The following is a 23,901-nucleotide window of genomic DNA, read 5'->3' as shown; positions in this document are numbered from 1 at the left end:
CACCTCTGCCTGCCTGATCACCCTACTCACCTCTGCCTGTCTTACTGATCACCCCTTACTGTTCCCTGCCTGCCTAATCACCCCTAACCACCTCTGCCTGCCTGCCTAATGGCCCCTAAATGATCCTCTGCTGGCCTGTTTGCCCCTAACTGCTCCCCTGCCAGCCTGATCGCCCCTAACTGTGCCCCTGTTGGCCTGATTGCACTTAACCACCTCTGCCTCGGCCCCACACCTGGGACCCAGGTTTCCCTCCTTCTGGACGGCCTCAGGCACCTGAGACCCGGGTCAGCTTCACCCAGGCACAAATTTGTCAAGGAAGACATCCAGAAGGTCATCTGGAAGACATTCAATCTAATTAGCACAGTACCCTTTTATTAGTATAGATTATATTCTTAAGAACAACATTTTTAGCACGATGTAAAATGTAACAAAATCAAACTAGAAGGGCAGCAATTGGAGATGGGAGTGCATTGAAGATAAAATAAAATACCTTCAGAAATGCCAAGGAAATCAAAAGGATGGAGAAAAGCTTTGTAGGGGTAATATTTTCTCATGAAACAATAACATCTGAATCCCCACAGTTTTAGGATGGCAAGGTAATTCTCAACTTCAGCCTTCATATAAGTGTATTTATATCATAAGCAAAAATACACATCTTATATGAGAAATACAAACTATTTGCCTCAAAATTGCAAATATTTGTGCAAATGAGAAATCTGGTACAAGCCTTTCTGACAATACTGATTTATTACTTTCTTCCATGAATAAAAAAAAACATGCATAATGTGCTGACACTGTACTACACTTTGGGAAAACATAATTGAATGAAAAATGCCTGATTAAGGAACTTTCATCTCCTGGATTATGTATTCATTTATTATATCATCATTTAACTTACCTTGACATCTTTACTCTGAAATCAATTTTCCAATTATGTATAAAGTCTTCCTTTCTATGTTCACACTTTTTCATGGAAAACTATTTTTCCCCACTTAATTCTACTGAACCTACATGTTAGAAATTTGAAGGCCAATTGCTACTTTGACCCTTGCAATTTGGCACAATTAGATGTAAAACGGAACACAGGAAGGAGTTAGGACAAGAAACAATTTGAGGTATGGATATAGACAGTAGTAGGCAAAAGCAGTGATAATAAATAAAGCAGTGATAATAACTAATACACAGTAAAACGTATGTAACTACTAATTTGGTTGAGGGGGTGTCTACTAAGGCCAAAATTCCACTACATAACAAAGTTAATATTCTAAATGTTTATGTAAAAAATTTGACAATTTTATTAGTTTACTTCTTTTTGCTTATATAGACACATTTGTGTAATTAAAATTAAGTATGTATGAAAAGTTTAATTTCACAGAAAAGTTTTCTTTATGCATTATTTTAATTGTAAATTTATACTGAATAGGTCTAATAAATGCATGCATTCATCAGTCACCATGAGTTAACAAATGCACACAACTGGGGTATGGCTTAGTGCATGCTGGAACATTGGCTGGCGTGCATTAAAACTCCTGCAGAAAGTCAGCCACATGCCAATAAAACCAAGTACCTCATGTAATATAGTGAAATCATTTGCTAATCATTCACCAAACACTGTTTACTACCAGTGACTCCTGGGTTTCAATATGTAGACTATCTACTTATATAAAAACCATGGGTGGTGTTCATCACATACAGATGAACAGCGACCGAGCAGAAGGAAGTCAGTCCTACAGGGGTTGTCTTGGCAATGGCTGCGCCCTCCCCCAAGCTGTTTCCTGTAAGGGTAGAGTTTGAGGCAGGAACCCCCCCTGGGAGTGTGGAGGCAGATCTTTCTAAAGTGTGATGTGCAAGCATGGGGTGAACCTGAGTGGGGTGGCTGAAAGGCTTAGAAAAAACAGACAAGAGAATGAAAGCCGGGTCTCTGTGGGACACTGTTTCTCTGAGAGACAGCCACCATGCCCACAGCCATGCCTTTAGTTTATAGCAGATCTACCAGGCAAAGTAAGGGCGTGACCAAGATGTTTGCAAACATTCTCCTGGGTTTCAATCCTACTCAACTACATGCACCTGAACTCTATCAAGCCCACATTACTCAGGCACTTGGGGCCACGTGTTCGGACCATAGGTTCAAGCTTACAACTACAGCTGTTGGCTATAATTGTGCTGGGAAGGTCCTGCCCTCCAAGCTGGGACTTGCACGTGGCAATGAGAGGACTATGCCCTCTCATCAGTCCAAGGCTTGAACCTGTCCAAAACACTGTAGCAGCTCCCCACAATAAAGTTTTAATTCTGTTTCCTTGTTACTAATGTTGTGGCCCCACCCCACAACAAAGAAACAAAGGAAAATTTCCCCATTGAATTTCTGAATAGTATTACTCCTTCGGGAATGCCTTGTCATGAATTAAAATTGAAAGTGAGTGCAATCATCATACTATTGAGAAATCTCAATAGTAAATGGGGTCTTTGTAATGGTACCAGATTTATTATCAAATGATTATGACCTAACATTATCGAAGCTGAAGTATTAACAGGATCTGCAGAGAGAGAAGCTGTTCTGATTCCAAGAATTAATTTGTCCCCATCTGACACTGGCCTCCCATTTAAATTGATTCGACGACGGTTTCCTGTGATGCCAGCATTTGTGATGACTATTAATAAATCACAAGGACAAACTCTAGACAGAGTAGGCATATTCCTACCTGAACCCGTTTTTGCACATGGTCAGTTATATGTTGCTTTCTCTCGAGTTTGAAGAGCATGTGATGTTACAGTTAAAGTTCTAAGTACTTCATCACAAGGAAAATTAGTCAAGCACTCTGAAAGTGTTTTCACTCTTAATGTGGTATACAGGGAGATATTAGAATAAGTTTAATCACTTTATCAGTTATTGTTTGCATCACTGTTGTTTTCATATCATGTTTTTGTTGTCTTCATATCATGCTTCTGTTGTTTTTATATCATGCCTCTGTTGTTATATCATTTTGTTACTGTTTATTTATTAATAAATTTATATATGATTTTCATATACATTTTACTAATTTCCTTTAATCTCTCACAGTTTTATTACAGAGAAAGAGCAAATAGCAATATTAAAGTATCCCTGCTAATTAGTTCTCTTTTTTAAAAGAATATATTTTATTGATTTTTTATAGAGAGTTAGAAACATCAATGAGAGAGAAACATCAATCAGCTGCCTCCTGCACACTCCCCACTGGGGATGTGCCTGCAACCAAGGTACATACCCTTGACCGGAATCGAGCCTGGGACCCTTGAGTCTGCAGGCCGATGCTCTACTGAGCCAAACTGGGTAGGGCAATTAATTCCGTTTTAATGTGCACGAATTTCATGCATCAGGATACTAGTAGTTTTGGATATGTAATATTCATTTCTTTTCTTGAAATTACTATAGTGTTTTTTCCCAATATAAGACCTAGTCAATAAAATTGTTAAAAATAACAGTGAATTAGTAACAAACCTTAACCTATTAAGTATAAGCAAATTTTGGTTTAAAGCATTTAAAAATTAACACGGTACTAATGTTCACATATGACATATGAACCAGAAATTTTCTCTATTAAATCTGAAATCTATAAAATCAAGGTCTGCAAAATTGAGGGTTTACTGTACTGCATTTATCTACTCTGTCATCTGATGGGAAACCTTGGTTTTAATTGCTTATTGGTACAATTAGATTTCCTTATTATTTTAAATAATAAGTTATTTGGTCACATTCCTCAAGAAAAAATTTTAAAACACTTCCATTGTATTATTATTTTTCTTATTGTCTTTAATATACAGGGGGGCAAAAATCGGTTTACAGTTGTTATTGCAAAACACAGAGTTTATTCTCATGTAGGTATATCAAGATTTAATTGTACTCTCATTCGCCCACATCCACATCATAATACAACTAAACAAAAGAACACCAATCATTCCAAAACACATGAAATAGAGCTTAACAGAAATCCTACAACTAAGGTTATAAAGAAAAAGCCACTGAGACACATAGGAGAGAAAGAGACACTGAACAGGCTGGTTGAAAAGACTGGTCCCACATGCACATGTGGCAGATAAAACTTCCCTAACCTCTTAAAGGAAATAAAATACATATCCAGGAAGCACAGCACAGAATCCACAACAAGATGAACCCAAAGAAGCTCGCTACATAATAAAATAGCAAGTGGTAAAACATGGAGAATCTTAAAAGAAGCAAAATAAAAGCAGTTAGTTACCTACAAGGGAACTCCCATAAGACTGTCAGAAGATTTATTAAGAAAAACTTTGCATGACAAGTGGATTGGCAAGAAATATTTAAACTTATGAAAAGCAAGAACAACATCATTTAGATTTGAAGGATATATAAACAGATTTCAGTAAAAGAAAAAGCTAAAAGAGTTTATTACCACCAAACCAGTGTTACATGAAATATTAAAGAACAAGAAGAAAAAATATATATATGAACAAAAAATGGCAATAAAGACCAAGTGAGCAGCACCTGGCCCATCTTGTCCCCACTCTACCAGCAGAGCAGCACCCATGCTGGCCTGCTGAATATACACATGTAACTGTACCTGGCCTGGCCTGCCACCCTGACCAAGTGGAGCAGCAGCTGGTATGGACTGCCAACCTCACCAGTGGAGTAGCACTTGGCCTGGCCCACTTCCCACCCAGAAATGCAGCAGTTCCCAACCCACCACACTCCCTACACAAGCGGAGCACCAGGCCCACTTTATCACCTTAACATGTAATTTGCCAAAACACAGGGACCTGCTGCCCCAATTCAATTCACCCAAACCGGTGCCTCTAAACAACTGAACCCAACTCCTTGAAGTGGTGTGCCTGGCCTTACCACCATGACCCAAAGCCACCAAACACATGGAACTGTCACTGTGACACTCTATGCCTGTCCCAAAGTAACTGGACCTGCCACAACAACTTGATCCACCTAACCTGGTTTCATAAGATCAGACCCACAGCTGGACTTGGTGCAACCAGTTACTTCGGGACACCTGAGCCCACTTCTGTGACCCTGCCTGCCTCACCCCATGGCCCAGACTACCAGACTGTTAAAATAGGAAGACAGCCCTAACCGGTTTGGCTCAGTGGATAGAGCATCGGCCTGCGGACTGAAAGGTCCCAGGTTCGATTCCGGTCAAGGGCATGTACCTTGGTTGTGGGCACATCCCCAGTAGGGGTTGTGCAGTAGGCAGCTGATAGATGTGTCTCTCTCATCGATGTTTCTAATCTCTATCCCTCTCCCTTCCTCTCTGTAAAATATCAATAAAATATATTAAAAATAAATAAATAAAAATAAATAGGGAGACAAAGAAATGACCACCAAATGAGAGAACAGGAGGAATCACCAGAAAATAACTAAATGAAATGGAGGCAAGCAATACATTCGATAAAGAATTCAAAGTAATGGGTACAAGGGTGCTCAAACAATTGAATGATAACTTAAAGCAATTTAATGAAAATTATAAGAAACTTAATAAGAAGTACACCAGCATGAAAAATGAGATTGTAACAATAAATAAGAATCAAGTGGAAATGAAGAATGGCATAAATGGCATAAATGAAATAAAGAATAACATGAAAGAATTCAATAGCAAAGTGAAGAAGCTGAGAAACAAATCAGTGAATTAGAGGACAAAGTGGGAAAAAACACCCATTCAGACCAACAATTGAAAAAAAACTTAAAAAGCAGGAGGAAAGTTTAAGGGAGTTTTGGCCAACATGAAACAAAAGAACATCCACTTATTGAGGGGGCAAGAAGGGGGAAAATCTGAGCAAGGAATAGAGAACCTTTTTGAAAAAATAATGACAGAAAACTTCCCTGACCTGAAGAAAAAAGTCACACAAGTCAGGGAAACACAGAAAGTCACAATAAAGATGCATCCAAAAGACTCACAACAAGACACATCATAATTAAAATGGCAAATGTTAAAAACCAAGAATCTTTTTTTTTATATCTTTATTGTTGATAGTATTACAGATATCCCTACCACTTTTCCCCCATTTTCCTCCTCCACCTGTATTCCGCCCTACCCCAGGCATTCACCATCCTATTGTCTGTGTCCATGGGTAATGAATATAAGTTATTTGGTGAATCTCTTCCTGCTCACCCTCCCCACACTCCTCTGAGACTCATCAGTCTGTTCCATGTTTCTATTCCATTTTATTCATCAGTTTATTTTGGTCATTAGATTCATTGTTTGTTTTGATTTTTTGATTCAATGATTTATAGATATGTACTTATTGCCATTTATTGTTCATATTTTTTATCTTTATACTTCTTCTCAAAAAATACCCTTTAACATTTCTTGTAATACTAATTTGGTGGTGATGTACTCCTCTAGCTTTTTCTTGTCTGTGAAGGTCTTTATCTGATCTTAAATTCTAAATGATAACTTTTATGGGTAGAGTAATCTTGGTTCTGGGTCCTTGCTTTCCATCACTTTGAATATATTTTGCCATTCCCTTCTGGCCTGCAAAGTCTCTGTTGAGAAATCAGTTGACAGTCGTATGGGAACTCCCTTATAGGTAACAAGTTGCTTTTCTGCTACTGCTTTTAGGATTCTCTCTTTGTCTTTAAACTTTTGCATTTTACTTACAATATGTCATATAGTGGGCTTCTATAGGTTCATCTTATTTGGGAGTATCTGTGCTTCCTAGACTTGTATGTCTATTTCTTTAACCAGTGGGGGACATTTTCTGTCATTATGTTTTTCTTTAAATAGGTTTTAAATTTGTCCTCATTCCGACACTCCATGATGAGAATGCTGGTATTCTTGAAGTTGTCCCAAAGGCTCCTTACACTATCTTCATATTTTCTGGATTCTTTTTTCTTTTTGCTCTTCTGATTGGATGGTTGTTGTTTTTTGCTTCCTCATTATTTAAATCACTGATTTGATTTTCAAAATCCTCTATACTACTGTTGATTCCCTGTAAATTATCCTTCATTTCAGTTAGTGTATCTTTCATTTCTTACAGGTCCTTTTTCATGTCTTTGATGTTCTCATTGATTTCCTTGAAATTCTCACCATGTCCCTTGACATTCTCACTAAGATCCTTGAAGCTCTCATTAAGTTCCTTGAGCATTCTTATGACCATTGTTTTGAACTCTGTATCTAGTAGTTTGCTGCTTTATATTTTATTTAGTTCTTTTCCTGGAGATTTCTTCCCTTCTTTCATTTGTGACATGTTTGTTTCTTTCCACTTTCTGGCTGTTTCTATGTATTCTGTAGAGCTGCTATGTCTCCTTAAATTGGTAGACTGGTATTGTACAGTAGCTGTCCTATAGGACTCAGTGACTCAGCCTCTCTAGTTACCTAATCTGGGAATTCTAGGTACACCCCTGTGGGATCACTTTGCTGAGCCTTGTTTTCTAATGGTGTCAATGGGTGGAATTGGCCCCCAGGCCAACTAGCTGTGAGGACTGGGTACAACTACAGTACAAGACTTGCTTTGCAGGAAACACGCCTATGGAGCAGAACTTGCTTCAGTGGAGATTTGATGCTCAACAGTCCACCCCTTTGTCACTCATGGATATGGAAGGGTTGTAATCTGGTATGGTATGAAGCTCTCCACAAGGTGCACTGGCACTGGAGCTTCCCTTAAGTTGAAAAGTCAGCCATAGCCTGTGACCTGCCTAGGGTTACCCAGCACAAGCTACAGAATGATTTGGAGATGGCTATTGCTTGTGTTGGCCCAGAAGGTCCCCAGAAGAGGCCATGCTGTGAACCTTGGCAAGCTGCTGCTTGTGATAGGCATCAAGCCACTTGTCAAGAGGTATGGGTAAGTCTGATTCCAGCTGCCATTTATGTGAGAGCTTTAAGGAAAATTTGAAATCTGAGCCAAACATGCCATTCATATGGAAAAGCCACCGCAAACAACTTGGGTGGGGCATAATCTCAGTGAATCACCAGTTTTGTGCAAGCAGTATGGGCCAAGATGATGGAGACTCAGGTATTGTGCCTGGGGGTTGGGGGGGGGGACCCCAGCACTTTTTTCTAGGACAAAGCTGCCCCCAAGTTCTTGCCCTAATGGTATAAAAGTAAGTTTCTCCTTGTATGTCCCTGGATCATATCAATTTCCTGAACCAACACTGGGCCTCAGAGAGAAGTATCCAAGTAAGTTCATGTGTGGCATCTTTCAGAAGAACTGCCTGTGACTCAAGCAGCTCCATGTCACTCAGCCACAATTCCCACTGGTTTTTACAGCCTGAAATTATGGGGACTTCTCTTCCAGGCTCTAAAACCATGCACTGGGGACCTTTTGTGTGGCTGGCACCCATGCTCCACACAGGAGGTTTCCTCAGCCAAGATAACACTCCCAATTGAAAACCCAGGACATGTGGGTGTCAAACTAGCCCATTCCGTTCTTCCTACCCTCTACCAGTCTCAATGTGCTTTCTTACATTAACTCTCTAGTTATAGGACCTCCATTCAGAAAGATATCAGGAGATTCTGAATGATGCTTCTTCGGTATCGTAGTTGTAATTTTGATGTGGTGCAGTACCAGCATTTACTCCATCTTGGTTCCTGAATTCTTCCAACACAGAAGGAATCTTAAAGACTGTAAGAGAGACAGAAAGTTACCTACCAAGGGAGCTCCCAGGATACTGTGAGCAGATTTCTCAGTAGAAAGACTTCAGCCCAGAGAGGGTGGCATGAAGTATACAGAGGAATAAATCCAAGACTACTAAACCCAGTAAGGCTATATCACTCAATGTTGAAGGTGAAATTAGAAGCTTTGCAGTAAAAAGAAAAACACACACACAACACTAAAAGTATTAATTGCCACCAAAACAGCAATGCAAGGTATGCTAAAGGGAGTGTTGTAACAAGAAGAAATGGAGAGAGGGGGAGGAACACAGACATAAAGAATAACAATTGCAACAAATATGTACCTATCAATAATAACCTTAAATGCAAATGTCTTAAATGCTCCAATCTGAAGACATAGGCTAGCTAAATGGAAAAGATGAAAAGGTGCTCAGCAAAATATCAGAAATCTCAAGTAGAAAAATTTTCATTGATACAATGCCTAAGGCAGGGGTGGAAAACATGTGGCTCAAGGGCAGTATAAGGCTTGTGAAATCATTTGGTCTGGCCCTACCAAGGCAACCACTGACAGGACTCAAAATTCAATAAATCTAGGAGCTTTTTCATAGCAACATAAATTTATTATAAGTGAATTATATTAAGCGAATGAGGTAATATATATCTAAGTGTCCCTTGGCAGAAAAAAAGGCTCCCCAAAACTGTCTTAGGGCAAAGGAAACAAAGGAAAAAAATATACAAATGGTACTACATCAAAATAAATGATCTGTACTGCAGCAGATGAGTGGATTAGAAAACGATGGTACATCTACACAATGGAATACTATGCTGCTATAAAAAAGAAGAAATTCCTACCATTTGCAGCAGCATGGATGGAACTGGAGAGCATTATGCTAAGTGAAATACTTCAAGCAGTGAAAAAAAAATACCAGATGATCTCACTCATCGATTTAAAGGCACAAGACACTGGGGGTTGTGGTAAGGGCATGTGCCACGGGGTAGGGAAGTCAATGGGGGAAAATGGAGACATATGTACTATTATATGTAATATTTTAAACAAGAAAATAAAATTTTAAAAAATAAGAAAATTATGGAAGAAGCAGAACAGAAACAAACTCATAGATACAGAGAATATTTTCAGGGTTGCCAGTTGGGAGGACTGGGAACTTTGGTAAAAATTGGTGAAGGGATTAAGAAGTACAAGTGGTAGTAACAGAATAGTTATAGGAATATGAAGTACAGCAGAGCAATTACAGTTAATAATATTCTAACAACTATGCAGGTATTTTATTAGATAGGTCTGAGATTCATTGGGATAATTATTTAGTAAGTTATATAAGTTCTATTCACTAGGTGTACTCCTAACAACAATATATAATATTGTATGTCAAGTGTAACTGAAAAATTAAAAAGAATATTTTAAAAAATAACAAAAAAATTGAAAAGAAAGTCTATATATTAATATTTATATCAAGTCAATAAGTATAAATAGGGACTCCTTCTCAAACATGATATATGTTAACCTTTCCAATGAGTCCATTTATTTTATAAATTTATTGTGAAAATCTTCACTCATGTTCATGTAGTTAACAACAGTATCCTTAAAACCTATGTACCATTCATCTAGGTTCAAGAGGTGTCAGTCTATGACCAATCATCATGTTTTTATACAGTCATACACTGCCTTGCAGTTCTTCTTTAAATATGTTTTTATTGATCTTTAGAGACAGAGGAAAAGAAAAGGAGAGAAAGACAGAAATAACAATGAGAGAAATATTGATCAGCTACCTCATGCACACCCCTACTGAGGATTGAACCCACAACCCAGACATTGAACCAGTTGTCCTCTTGGTGTATGGGATGACAGTCAACCAACTTAGCCACATGATCCAGGTTGCCATAAAATTTCTTAAGGGCAAATGCATGCAGTATTCTGAGTCATGTCTTTAGCCAAACACCAATCCATATTAACTCTTATGTTTCTCTTCCTCCTCCACATTGGCCTTCCTCCAACCCTGTCTTTACTCTTTATTTTCTCTTCCAGTGTGCTACTCTGCTGGTATGAGCCTGCCAGAGAACAGACTCAAAGTCAAGGGTGAATACCCAGCTCAGAGGGAACAGTGATGCTTCCTGCCCATCCTATTTTGCTCTCACCAATGGCTGTGTGTGGGGGCTCCATAATGACTGTGAGTGAGGCCCTGGTGTGTGTGAGGAACATTCTCCTGCCACTCTGGCTGGGGGTGATTCTGTTCCCATATGGATGGTTCCAGGTTGTGCTCTCCCAACGCCATGGTGCCCCAGAAGTGGTGATTCCCTTGAAGGTAACAGGCACTGGCATTGGCATGAAGATTGGAGACTGTCTCTCTTACAGAATGTATTTTGGGGGCCAGAGGCACATTGTCCACATGAAGGTCAACAAGCATTTTCTATCCAGACACTTCCGAGTGGTTACCTACTCGGACCAGGGCGCTCTTCTTGAGGAACGGACTTTTATCCAGAATGACTGCTACTATCATGGTTATGTGGAGGGGGACCCAGAATCCGTGGTTGCTATCAGTACCTGTTTGGGCGGATTACAAGGCATATTACAGACAAATGACATTGTTTATGAAATAGAGCCCAAGAGACTTTCTACCACATTTGAACATCTCTTATATAGGATAAAGAGTGAAGAGACACAGTTGCCACCCATGAAATGTGGATTAACAGATGAAGAAATAGCAAGACAACTGAACTTTCCAGAGAGTGCTAATTTCACTTTGATGCAGAGTGGGTATGAAGGCTGGTGGACTCATAGGCGGCTTCTTGAACTGGCAGTGGTGGTCGACCACAATCGCTATCTTCATCACCAAAGTAACACCACAGCTGTGCAGTATGAAGTATTACTTGTAGTCAATGCAGTAGATAACTTTTTGCGTTCACTGGATGTTGATGTGGTTTTAATGGGAATTGAGGTCTGGACTGAAAAAAACCCAGTTCCAATAGATACCATAGAGGATCTCCTGAAGGAATTTTGCAAATGGAAGAAGACTAGCTTGAATGACCGCATTCCCAATGATGTTGCACATCTTTTTGTAAAACATAGCTATGGTACTACTGCTGGATTAGCCTATATAAAAACCATATGTAAAAGCCATGCTAGTTGTGGAGTTGATAGTTTCATGAATGATAACGTGTATTTTTTTGCATACATTGTGTCACATGAGATTGGTCATAATTTGGGTATGGATCATGATGGACCAACTTGTACATGTGGACATAAAACCTGCATAATGTATGAAGGTAATGAAAGTGCAACTAGATTCAGCAACTGCAGCTATGCTGACTTCATGAACATGATGGGCACCATAGCAAGGAAAAATTGTTTGTACATTTCATCAAATACAGGAAACATCTTCACACTTGCACGGTGTGGGAACAGTGTGGTTGAAGAAGGAGAAGAGTGTGACTGTGGTGCTTTACATTTGTGTATGAAAGATCCGTGCTGTGAGTCCAACTGCACTCTTAGCGCTGGGGCTGCTTGTGCTTCTGGGCTTTGTTGCAAAGACTGTCAGATCCTGCCAACAAGCGAAGTTTGTAGACAAGAGGAAAATGACTGTGATCTCCCAGAGTGGTGCAATGGGACATCTTACCATTGTCCAGAGGATGTGTACTTGCAGGATGGGATCCCATGCAAGGGCGGTGGCTACTGCTATGAAAAGAGATGCAATAACCGTGAAGAGCAGTGTAGGAACATATTTGGCAAAGAGGCCAAGAGTGCAAATCAGAGTTGCTACACCGCAATGAACACTCAAGGTGACCGTTTCGGGAACTGTGGTTTCAAGTACTCTAGATATGTAAAATGTGACATCTCAGATACTTTGTGCGGGAGGATTCAGTGTGACAATGTGACAGAACTTCCCCTTCTGAGAAATCATTCTACTGTGCATTGGACTCAGTTGAATGGCACCACCTGCTGGGGTACTGACTACCACTTCGGGATGACAGAACCTGACATTGGTGATGTGAAAGATGGGACAGAGTGTGGGGCAGAACATGTCTGCATCACAAGGAAGTGTGTTCATAGGTCACTTCTGGTAAATTATTGCTCACCTGAGATGTGCAATATGAAAGGAGTCTGCAACAACAGACAGCACTGCCATTGCAACTATGAGTCGGATCCTCCCAACTGCATAAAAGAAGGCAGTGGAGGTAGTATAGATAGTGGGCCACCCCCACGGAAAACAATTAGGCAAAAAATCAATTACTTGCAACTACTTTGGTTGATTCCTTTTATCCTTTTATTATGCTTGTTAGTTTTGTGTTTTCTGACACGAAGAGGAACAAATAAGAGTGAAGAGCAGAATGTGTCACCTTCAGCTGAGTAAGAAGAACAAAATATCAAGATTTTACTTAAGGAAAAAGAGCAAAATGTTGCAATTCCATCTTAGGAAGAACAGCGAAATGTTCTACTGCATTTTAGAAAGAAAAGCAACAATTTACAATTTCAAAAAAGAAACCAAATCATATCCAATTTCCCATGTACTAAGTTTTATTCTCCTGGCTGTAGAAATGTTACAGAATGTGCCACAGACCATTGACCTAATCGCTGCAAATTTTTATTATTTCAGATCATAAAACACTGGCCATTAAACAATTATTAAAGTATCCTAATTCCTAGAATATTGATGTTTTACATTATTTTAAATAGTGTTAGTGTTCAATTGTTCATGCTACTAATCTCTTTGTGTTTCCTGAGCAAAGGTACAGCCAATGGATAATGTGTATTTGTGTGTTTTTTATTGTGTCTCAATCCTTACCATCCTTGCCACTCATACTCTTTGTCACACAGAAAGTGCAAACATACAAATTAAATGTCTTCCTTGTCAATCCTCTCATGATTAGTTTCTGTAATAGTTGGCAACTGGAGGGAGCCTGGAAACCTGGAAAAATGTTTGATAACTACTCATGCCAGTCTTGCCTCATTAGCTGCTCTAACCTTTACAAGGATAGTAACTTTCAGTCTGCACATTATTACTACATATAATACAGGAGTGTACAAAAGTAGGATTACAGTTTTCAGTCCGCAGAAGTTTATTTATTATCATTTATTTATTACTGGAGATCTAGTGTATGTATTTGCGCACAGGTAGGGACAGGCTGGCCATCATGGCCAATCAGGGCCATCTTGCCCAGCCCCTACGGGGACGATCAGGGCGGCTGTGGGGGGGGGGGGGCGGGAGGGACTGTATGAGGCTGGTGGCTGGTGGAGGGGAAGGGGACAATTGGGGCCAGTGGCCAGAAGCGAGGGATCATGGGAGATTGGCTGTGGGAGCACACTGACCACACTGCTCCCCTGCTAGCCTAATTGCCCCCAACTGCCCTCCCCTCTGGCCTGATCACCCCTAAGGCTTTTATTAGTATAGACTAGAGGTCCGTTGTAGGAAGATTCCTGCAAGAATAGGGCTTCCTCAGGCCTATTCCTGCAAGAATAGAGCTTCCGGAGACCAGAGCGAAGCAGAAAAGGGAGTGGAGCTTGCCTCGCTCCCTCATTTCACCAATTCGCCCTCAGCTCCCTCCCTTCTCTGCTGCTTCGCTGCCTCCCTTCTCTGCCACTTCGCTCCCTTCCGTGTCCACTGCCTCAGCTCTGCTCCCATCTCTGCTACCTCCAATCCATTACCTTCTCTGCTGCTTGGTTCCCTTCTACAGTGCTTGGCTTCCTTCTACACTGTCTTTAGTCTTCACTGGGTGCCTGTGTATGCAAATTAACTTCCATCTTTGTTGGGTTAATTTCCATACTTTTCTGATTGGCTGGTGGGAGGAGCGAAGGTATGGTCAATTAGCATCTTCATCTTTTATTAGTGTAGATATGACCCTTCACAGAAAATTTCAATAATCATGCTTTACAATAAGGGCTTGATGATTGAATCACTGGGGCCAGACACCAAGATTTCCTTTCTTTGAACAGCAGAGGGAATAATTATCTTGTCTTTAAGTTGCCCTGAACATCAAATGAGATCATGACTTAGAAAAGCATAAAGGCACCATATAAAGACAACTGTCTTTTTCATGTGCTGAAAAGACAATAAAGTGGTAAAATGAAAAACACTGTTTTTATTCTCCCCCTTCCTTCCTTTACAGCCTCTACTTAAGCTTTGATATTTATAAAGATTTCACTCCTATTTTCATTTCTTTACATTCAATATTATTTTGTATTAGTTTCAGGGTTTATATTAGTTACAGAATAGTGGTTAGACAATCACATACTTTACAAAGTGTTCCCTGATATTTCCAGTACCCACCTGGTATCATACTTTCATTACAACACTATTGACTATTGACTATATTCCCTAGTTATGTAACAGTAGTTTAGAGGTTCCTTCCAATCTTTCTTTTCTGTTGCTCGTCCTTCCTTTTCTTTCTCACTTCTTCCCTCATTTTCTTTATATAGTATCTCCATTGGCCCTCCAAGCTCAGCAAAGACACTGGGACACAATCCATTTTACAGACCAGGAAACTGAGGCCAATTCCAGTTGGCTGCGGAACTGGACTCAGAGTGCAGGGAGCCCTCACAGCCATGCTCTCTGCCCTTCCTAAGGGGCAGCCACGGGGCAAACAGAATAAACCTCCCATCAGGCCTCTGGGCCTCTTTCTCAAGCACCTCTTCATCGCCCCCCTCCACATTCTTTCTTCTCCCCCACCCCCACCCCCATTCTTTACTGTCCCCCCGCCCCTTCTCCAGAGCAGGCAGTAGGAGTTGCCACCTCTGAAGTGCAAAGGCGGCCCAGGTCAGGTGCGGTTAGCACTGGGAGCTTCTCTGAATCATGTCAGTCAGTCGGGCACCCAGCAATAGGCACCTCTCCACTGAGGTGACATCGCCTCTCAACCCTAGCCTCAGGGCTGCCATCTGCGCCCCTCCACCCTAGCATCCTGCCATGCCCTTTGTTCCCCGCCAGGCTGACCTGCATCCTGGGGCCATTGCAGAACCTCGCTCTCTGCTCTCCACAAGAGATGCAGATCCCTGCCCGCCAGCCGAGCCCCATCCGGCACACCCACCTCTCCAGGTTTTTGCCTTTGATCTGTGGCATTGGTGACAGCACACTCCTAGCAAGCCTGGTACCCAGAGGGGCACTGGGGCAGTTCTTTGCCCAGAACATTAGACATTGCAGTCGCATTTGCAGATGGCACCCAGAGCCTGCTGGGGAAGGCAGCGCCTGTGTGGGGTGTCCTCACAGAGGGAAGGTGCAGAGCCGCTGTGCACCTCTTGGGCCACCCGCCTCCTGCCTGGCCACTTCACCAAAGCTGAAACGCTTGCCCAGGAGCCGCCCATCAGGCAGCCCCGCAGTCGGGCCTCGCGCCTCTGCTAGGTCTCCACCCTCACCTGGGTCACCTCCTTTCCTCCACATGCGGCCTTCATCCATCCCTCTCTCCTGCAGTGCTTGAGCTCCAGGCCCCAAAGAAAAGGACCAAGGCCAAGAAGGACAAAGCCCAAAGGAAGTGAGTCTTGAACCCCCTCATCCCATTCTCTGGATTTCCTCCCACACCTCCTCTGTGTCACATCTTGAACGGGTGCCCTGCGGCCCAGCCACATGGCCTCCGGGCCGCCAGGTCGAGTCAGTCTCCGTGAAGCTGTGGATCTGTGGCCAGAGGCCTGGCCTGGTCTCAGCAACCCCATGCCTGCTGGAGAGGGCTGCTGGAGGAGGACAGGAGCCCGTAAGTCATTAGATCCCCAACTCCAGAGGAGGCACCACAGGCTCATATCCCAGCCCCAGGCCCAGCTTTCCCCGCCCACCCCCCTCTCCAGCAGTGGTGACCTTACAGACTACTGGCCTAATTTGCATATCCCTCTCTTGTTATATAGGATTGATATTCAGAGTGGCTTTCCATACAGCTAGTATTTTGTCAGAAGATGTGCTTAATCCCCTGGAGACAGTGAGACTTCAGTCTTTTGTTGATAAGTAATGATTATGGCTTGGGAATATTTCAAGTCAGCCAAATAAGACACTTTCATTGTTATTGAGTGGGTGTATCCTAGCACATGTGAATAGACTTCTAACACACAATGATGATTAAGACCCAGGAGCAATCTTGTTGGTTCTTTCTTTCCCTGGTCTCTTGTGAAATTTCTAGTGGTCCTCCATTCACCTTGTTGCTATTAGGTTCAGGAGTTGACAGCCAACTCTTAAATGTTGAAAACTCTCCACTATTTTCAACAATACCTTGTTTGACTTCTCCATTCTGTGTAACAGTATGGTCAGTCTGCTCAGACAGAGCTCTTTCTATGATGGGAATCTTTCCAAACAGAATATCTGTACCACTGCAAGAGCTGTAGGGGGTAGACAGTATATTTTATCACAGCAGCATGCCCACTCTACAGGTTGATGTAAGAGAAAGTTGATAGATCATGGTCCTCTTAGCTTGCCCTTCCTGGCACAGAAAAATTGCTCAACAAGCAGGGTGGTTTAAGCAAAACTAGGGACTCAATATTCTTGACCCATTGTACCTGAGGCATAACTCTTACCTTTTCAGTGACAGCTGCTCCTATGTAATGTATAATTCCTAAAACAGGATCTAGGGAAGCAATACATAAGTTTGAGGTTGCACACTTGTTGGATGAACCAGGGTGCTAGTCTAGAAACTTACATGAATCCCCTTTTCTTGAACATATCAATCCAGAACACAGAAAGCAACACTGACCTAGGAAATGAGATTAAGTTATAAATCGAGTGCCACACTTCCTACTTTTACCAATTTTAGAAGATATAATTGGACAACTGTGTCTCTTATATAGCCTTAGATTAATTTCCAAAGATATTAATTTTTAAATTTTTTACCAACTAATTGGTTGTTTCTAAGAAGAGAGTCTGCTAACTCCACACACAATCAATCTAGAACTCACCTGACAGTTTGAAGAAGTAAAAAATACTATCAACATCCAGTCATATTATAAAGTTATGGCTATTAAGATAGTAGAGAATGACCAGTGACATAGAATAGAGAGGTCAAATGGGCTTTCAGTAGCTTCTGTTGGTCAACTAATATCCACATGAAAATGATGTATCTTTAACTCTATCTCACACTATACATGAAGGCCAATTCCAGATTGATTTTAGTTTTCAGTGTCACAGGTATATCAAAAAACTATCAGATGAAAACATAAAAAAGTTAATTAATGACCATGGAGTAGGCAAGTTTACTTGACTGAAAACAAAATCTTAATGCAAAAAACATTATTTGCTAAATAGAACTTTAAAAATAAGGGTGTCTACTCCTCAAAAATATCATTAAAAAGTAAAAGTCTCTTGAATAGTTGGAGACTATATTTGCAAAATGCATATGTACAAAAAAGTTGTATGCAGAATATTTGTAATACTCCCTCAACACCGTGTTGTTAGAGAAAGGCAGCGTTCATTAAATTAGGAAATTGGCCAAAGAATTCAGTCCCTTCTCAAAGAGGACAGCCAGTAAACATATGAAAGGGTGACCACATTTTTAGTCTTCAAAAAACACATTTTAAAACTGTGACTTCGTAACACCAGAATGACTAAAGTAAAAGTCGTGACTGAATATATCTATATGTATGCAAAGTTATGGACAGTTAAAACTTGAATACAATACATTGGTGTTGGGTGTGTAAACTGGTCGAAACACATTGGAAAACTGTTTGTACTGTTTCCTATGCCTGAGCATATCATATACTCTGAGCAATTGCAATCTGAATTATAAGCTAGATAGAAATGTTACCAAATTTTCATTGAATGACAAGTACTAAAATGTGTATATTAATACTAATCATAATGCCCCCAAACTAAATATCAATAATTGTTCATCATCAGTAGTCTGGTGAAATAACTTGTGGTAAACTGACATTCTGGAATGAGATGGAATGCTCTAAAAATACATGTCACAACATGGATGAGTTTACACACAAACTACTGAGTGAAATAAATGAGCTAGAGCATAGTACATATAGGATAATCCCATTTACAAGAAGCACAGGACAGGTGAAACTAATCCAGGCTGTTAAAACTCAAGATAAGACTTATTCTTAGAGGGCACACAAAGTATGCATGTAATATTTAAGTACAAATTTTTTAAATAAATAACATAAAATACAGAAATCTTGATTAGTGTAAACATGTAAGTTTTGAAAATAAGACCTTCTGAAAGCATTTCCTGGGTGCTGTCTGGCTTTGCATAACTGCTTAACCCTTTTTCCTTATTTTGGTTTAGAAAAAAGTAATGCAGTCTGGCTTCTCAAATATATGGTTCAAGCCAAAATACATTGTTAATTACAGTAGCTGGAGCTTTTGTTTGTTTTTCTCAGAGTATTTTTATTTTTTCAAGAGTTTAAAGAATATATTTGAACCACATAAACAACCCAAAAGGTATTACAGAAGAAAAAGTAATGTAACAATTTATGTAAGTACCTAAAATATGATAAGCATGCTCTTACATCTAAAACAAAAAAAGGTAACATTGGTACTATATATATATATTTGACAAGTGTGCATTAAAGAATTCTCTAATATAAAACATTTAAAATGTGGAGGATACTTTTTCAAGATACAGAAACAATTGTTAAGATAGACATACTCACAATTCTTATAAAAACATGCTGACGGAAGGTAAAATTCACCTGAGCACTCACTTCTCAGATGTGCAAAAGCTATGAAGTTGTTAATCACTGGATATTGGCTCCCAATTTGCATGGTTTAAGTTTCAGCACTGATTGGCATGAATTATGAATTACACAATTAATTACTGCTATTTTCAGTATTTTAGCCAAGGTTCCATACAGAATGCATCTATTTAATATGAATACTTAAAACAGCAACATTATCTATAATAATAAAGGTGTAATATGATAATTAGACCAGATGTCCTTCCTGATGTCCTTCCAGACGACCTTCCAGATGAAGCCTCAGGGGGCCCAGGCAGAGGTTGACCACTGCCGTGGATAGAGGCCGAGGCCAAGGCAGAATTGGCCACAGCCGCAAAAGCAAGGATCGAGGCAGCCACCACAGCAGCGTGGGCCAAGCCCCTTGCATGAATTTTATGCATCACACCTCTAGTCCTATCATCATCATCCTCCTGTCTAATAATAGAGAAACATGGTAATTAACCGTAACTTCGCTACCCTTCCCATTGGCTAATCCGGGTGATTTACAAATTAACTGCCAGCTAAGATGGCGGTTAACCGCCAACAAAGATGGCGGTTAATTTGTATATGTAGGCACAAGGCTGGGAGGTGAAAGGGAAAGGACAGAAGAAGCCCCCTGCCACTGACGGTGATCAGAAACCCAAGGGGAAGCTAAGAGCTGGGGGGCAGGGCAAAGGCGGCCTTGGGGGCTGCCTTTTCCCTGCTCCCCAGTCGTGATTGGAGAACCGGGTGCCTTTGCCACCCCGGCCAGTGATAGCAGGAAGCAGGGGTGGAGCCGGCAATGGGAGCTGGGCCGGGGTGGAGCCGGCAGTCCGGGGAGCTAGGGGTCCCTTGCCCAGGCCTAAAGCCTTGGCCAAAGACGTTAGGCCTGGGCAGGGGTGGAGCCTGCAATCACAGGGAGCTGGGGGTCCCCTTCACAGGCCTAAAGCCTCGGTCAGAGGCATTAGGTCTAGGCAGGGGCAGAGTGGGAGATCGTGGGAAGCTGGGGGTCCACTGCCCAGGCCTAACACCTCTGCCAGAGGCATTAGGCCTAGGCAGGAGCTGAGCCTGCAACCTCAGGGAGCTGGGGGTCCCCTGCCCAGGCCTAATGCCTTGGCCAGAGGCATTAGGTCTAGGCATGGGCGGAGTCAGTGATCGTGAGCAGCTGGGGGTCCCCTGCCCAGGCCTAATGCCTTGGCCACAGGTGTTAGGCCTGGGCAGGGGCGGAGCCTGCAATCGCGGGGAGCTGGGGGTCTCCTGCCCAGGACTAATGCCTCCACCAGAGGCCTTAGGTCTGGGTAGGGGCAGTGCCAGAGATCGTGGGTAGCAGTGGTGGAGCCGGGGATGGTGGGAGCTGGGGGTCCCCTGCCCAGGCCTGACACCTCTGCCGAAGACCTCAGGCCTGGGCAAGGGGCTGATCCTGCGACCGGAGGGTGATGAGGGTCGAATCCTCTGGCCGAGGCATCAGGCCTGGGTGGGGGTGGGGAGCCAGCAATCGGAGAGGGGTGGGGGTCCCTTGCCCAGGCCTGACGCCTGGGTCAGAGGCATCAGGCCTGGGCGGGGGGTTGAGCAGGCGATCAGAGGGAGATGGGGGTCCCCTGTCCAAGCCTGACACCTCTGGTGGAGGCGTCAGGCCTGGGCAAGGGGCCAATCCGGGGATTGGAGGGTGATGGGGGTCGATGCCTCTGTCTGAGGCATCAGGCCTGGGCGAGGGCGGAGCCAGTGATCGCGGGGAGAGGGGTGTCCCCTGCCCAGGCCTGAATCCTGGGCCAGAGGAATCAGGCCTGGGCCAGGGGCAGAGCTGGCAATCGGAGGGGTCTGGGGGTCCCCTGCCCAGGCCTGATGCCTGGGCCAGAGGCATCAGGCCTGGGCGGGGGGAAGAGCCAGTGATTGGGGAGAAATGAGGGTCCCCTGCCCAGGCCTGACACCTCTGACAGAGGTGCCAGGCCTGGGCAAGGGGCCAATCCTGTGATTGGAGGGTGATGGGAGTCAACGCCTTTGGCTGAGGTGTCAGGCCTGGGTGGGGTGTGGAGCCGTCAATCAGAGGGGTGTGCGGGTCCCCTGCTCAGGCCTGATACCTCGGCCAGAGGCGTCAGGCCTGGGCGGGGGGTGGAGCCAGCTATGGGAGGGAGATAGGGGTCCCCTGCCCAGGCCTTACACCTCTGGCGGAGGCATCAGGCCTGGGCAAGGGGCCAATCTGGCGATTGGAGGGTGATGGGGGTCGACGCCTCTGGCCAAGGTGTCAGGCCTGGCAAGGGTGGAGCCTGTGATCAGGGGAGATGGGGTTCCCCTGCCCAGGCCTGAAACCTGGGCCAGAGGCATCAAGCCTGGGGCGGGGGTGGGTGGGGTGCCAAGGCACCGATTGGTGTGAACTACAGAGGAAGCACCTTTTCTGACCGTTCATTGGTTAAGCTCCCTGTATGCCATTGGTAATATTCTTAGTAACTTGGGTAATAAGAATCCAAAACAGTGATCTAGGGTTTTTCACCACACTCCTGGTGAAAAAAACGATGGTCCGCTGCTGGAGGGCTAAGAAATGTCATATCCTGCCCTAGCCACTTTGGCTCAGTGGATAATGCCTTGGCCTGCCGATGGCAGGGTCTGGGTTCAATTCTGACCAAGGGCATGTACCTAGGTTGCAGGCTCCTCCCTGGCCAGGGCCCAGGTCAGGGCTCATGCAGGCGGCAACCAATCAAAGTGTTCCTCTCACTTTGATGTTTCTCTCTGTCTTTCCCTTTCTCTTTCACATTCTCTAAAAATCAATGGAAACATATCCTCAGGTGAGGATAAAAAAATAATAAAGAAATTATTATTATATAAAAGACACATCTTGAAAATGCCTAAAGAAAGTTGTCATTTTTTCATGGTGACGGGACTGGAGTCCGTGTTGATGAGAAAACCTTGCTGGCTGCAGTGACTGGCAGGGGCTGCAGCAGCGGGGTTATGGGGCTGGTTCCTTCCCCTGATCAGTCTGGTCACCTCCCACAAAGGGAGACCAGACTGCGGCTTAGACCCGCTCCCCAAGGGGAGCAGGGAGCGGGCCTAAGCCATCAATAGGACATCCCCTGAGGGCTCCCAGTATGTGAGAGGGGGCAGGCTGGGCTGAGGGACACTCCCCCCCCCAGTGCACAAATTTCGTGCACCGGGCCCCTAGTCCTATATAATAAAAGGGTAATATGAAAATTGACCCTAACAGCAGAACGACTGGGAATGACTGGTCAGTATGACACACACTGACCACCAGGGGGCAGACACTCAATGCAGGAGCTGCCCCCCGGTGGTCAGTGCACTCTCACAGGGCAAGATCTGCTCAGCCACAAGCCAGGCTGACGGCTGCCAGCACAGTGTTGGTGGCAGGAGCTTCTCCCCCCTCCTCAGCAGCGTTAAGGATATCTGACTGCAGCTTAGGTCTGCTCCCCGCTGGCAGGTGGACATCCCCCAAGGGCTCCCGGGCTGCCAGCTTAGGCCCGATCCCCTGGGGAGCAGGCCTAAGCCAGCAAGTGAACATCCCCCGAGGGGTCCCAGACTACAAGAGGTACAGGCCAGGCTGAAGGACCCCCCCCAAGTGCACAAATTTTTGTGCACCATGCCTCTAGTAATAATAAAAGGGTAATATGCAAATTGACCCTAACAGCAGAACAACCAGAACAACCACTTCACCCATCACTATGAATTGCACTGACCACCTCTTGGTCCCTTCCCCAGCTGGCAGGCTCTCATCCCCCAATGGAGAATGGGAAATGAGAGGTGGGTGGCAGGAAACAAAGCCTCTGTCCCGCCAGTAGCCCCCCACACACAGGGCAATCGGAGGCAAGGGCAGGGCTGGCAAGCAGGTGGTAGGGCCATGTCTTGGTCCCCCCAATCATCCAATGGTAAATGGGGGAACAGAGGTGGGTGGCGGGGGATGTGGTGGTGCCAGTCCAAGGCCCCCCACACCCTGTCACCCCATACACAGAAGTCAACCAACGGCAGAAGCAGGGCTGGCAAGTGGGTGGGAATGGCTGACCTCTCAGTCCCTTCCCCAAACCCGCAGGCTCTGATCACCCATGGCATACCAGTTTCCATTAGTGGAAAGAAGATAACAATAGAACAGCCTGGAAACAGCAAGTCTTTTTCCTTATTGATTCTTTATTGTTGGGCTCCTGAGAAATAATGGCCAGGTTCCCTGTTGTGTCTGTCCCTCAGAGCCCCATCTCTCTTCCTCTGCTCAGCCCTGATGATCATTGGGTGTCCCAGAGCAAGAGGGAGAGAAAAGCCAGACTTAGCAACACCACCCACCTGAGGGTTGGGGTAGCAGAGGGACGTGGTGACGATATACAGACTTTGGAGTCACACAGACTCTGCCAGTTAGACCTGTGTAACCTCTCTGAGCCTCGGTTTCTTCATCTATAAAATGGGTATGATAATAGTACCAGCCTCAATGGAATGTTACAGGGTGTGCTTAAGATTATGCATGTAAGGCTCTCAGCCTGGTGCTTGACAGGTACTAAGCACTCACTGTTGTCACTGTGATCATCTGACCGCTGCCCTCACTGGCTTATGAACCCCATAAATGGCAATGTAGGCAGGTGTGGAAATTGCCTGTTTGGTGTCCTGGGGGCCCCTGGGAGAACTCAGATTCCGGATTCCGGATTCCCAGGCAAGATGGCTCTGCAATATGAAACCCCAGAGGGTCAGAAGCCCAGGTGGGTCCCAGCATATGCTCACTGGGTCTCT

The 23,901-nt window shown here is 43.6% G+C and overlaps 1 protein-coding gene across 1 annotated transcript; it reads left to right on the top strand.

Moving 5' to 3' along the window:
• Nucleotides 1-10,687: 10,687 nt before the first annotated feature.
• Nucleotides 10,688-12,931, top strand: LOC308520480 (disintegrin and metalloproteinase domain-containing protein 20-like; the record flags this gene model as incomplete). Its single annotated transcript, XM_081093041.1, has 1 exon — nt 10,688-12,931. The coding sequence occupies one exon, from the start codon at nt 10,688-10,690 to the stop codon at nt 12,929-12,931; it is 2,244 nt and encodes a 747-aa protein (XP_080949167.1).
• Between the last annotated feature and the right edge of the window lie 10,970 nt (nt 12,932-23,901).

This window comes from Myotis nattereri (genome assembly GCF_964212035.1).
Source record: "Myotis nattereri genome assembly, chromosome: 5".
NCBI classification, from domain to species: Eukaryota; Metazoa; Chordata; class Mammalia; order Chiroptera; family Vespertilionidae; genus Myotis; species Myotis nattereri.
The sequence above is the reverse complement of the archived record's forward strand: the minus strand, read 5'-3'. Positions and strand labels throughout refer to the sequence as shown.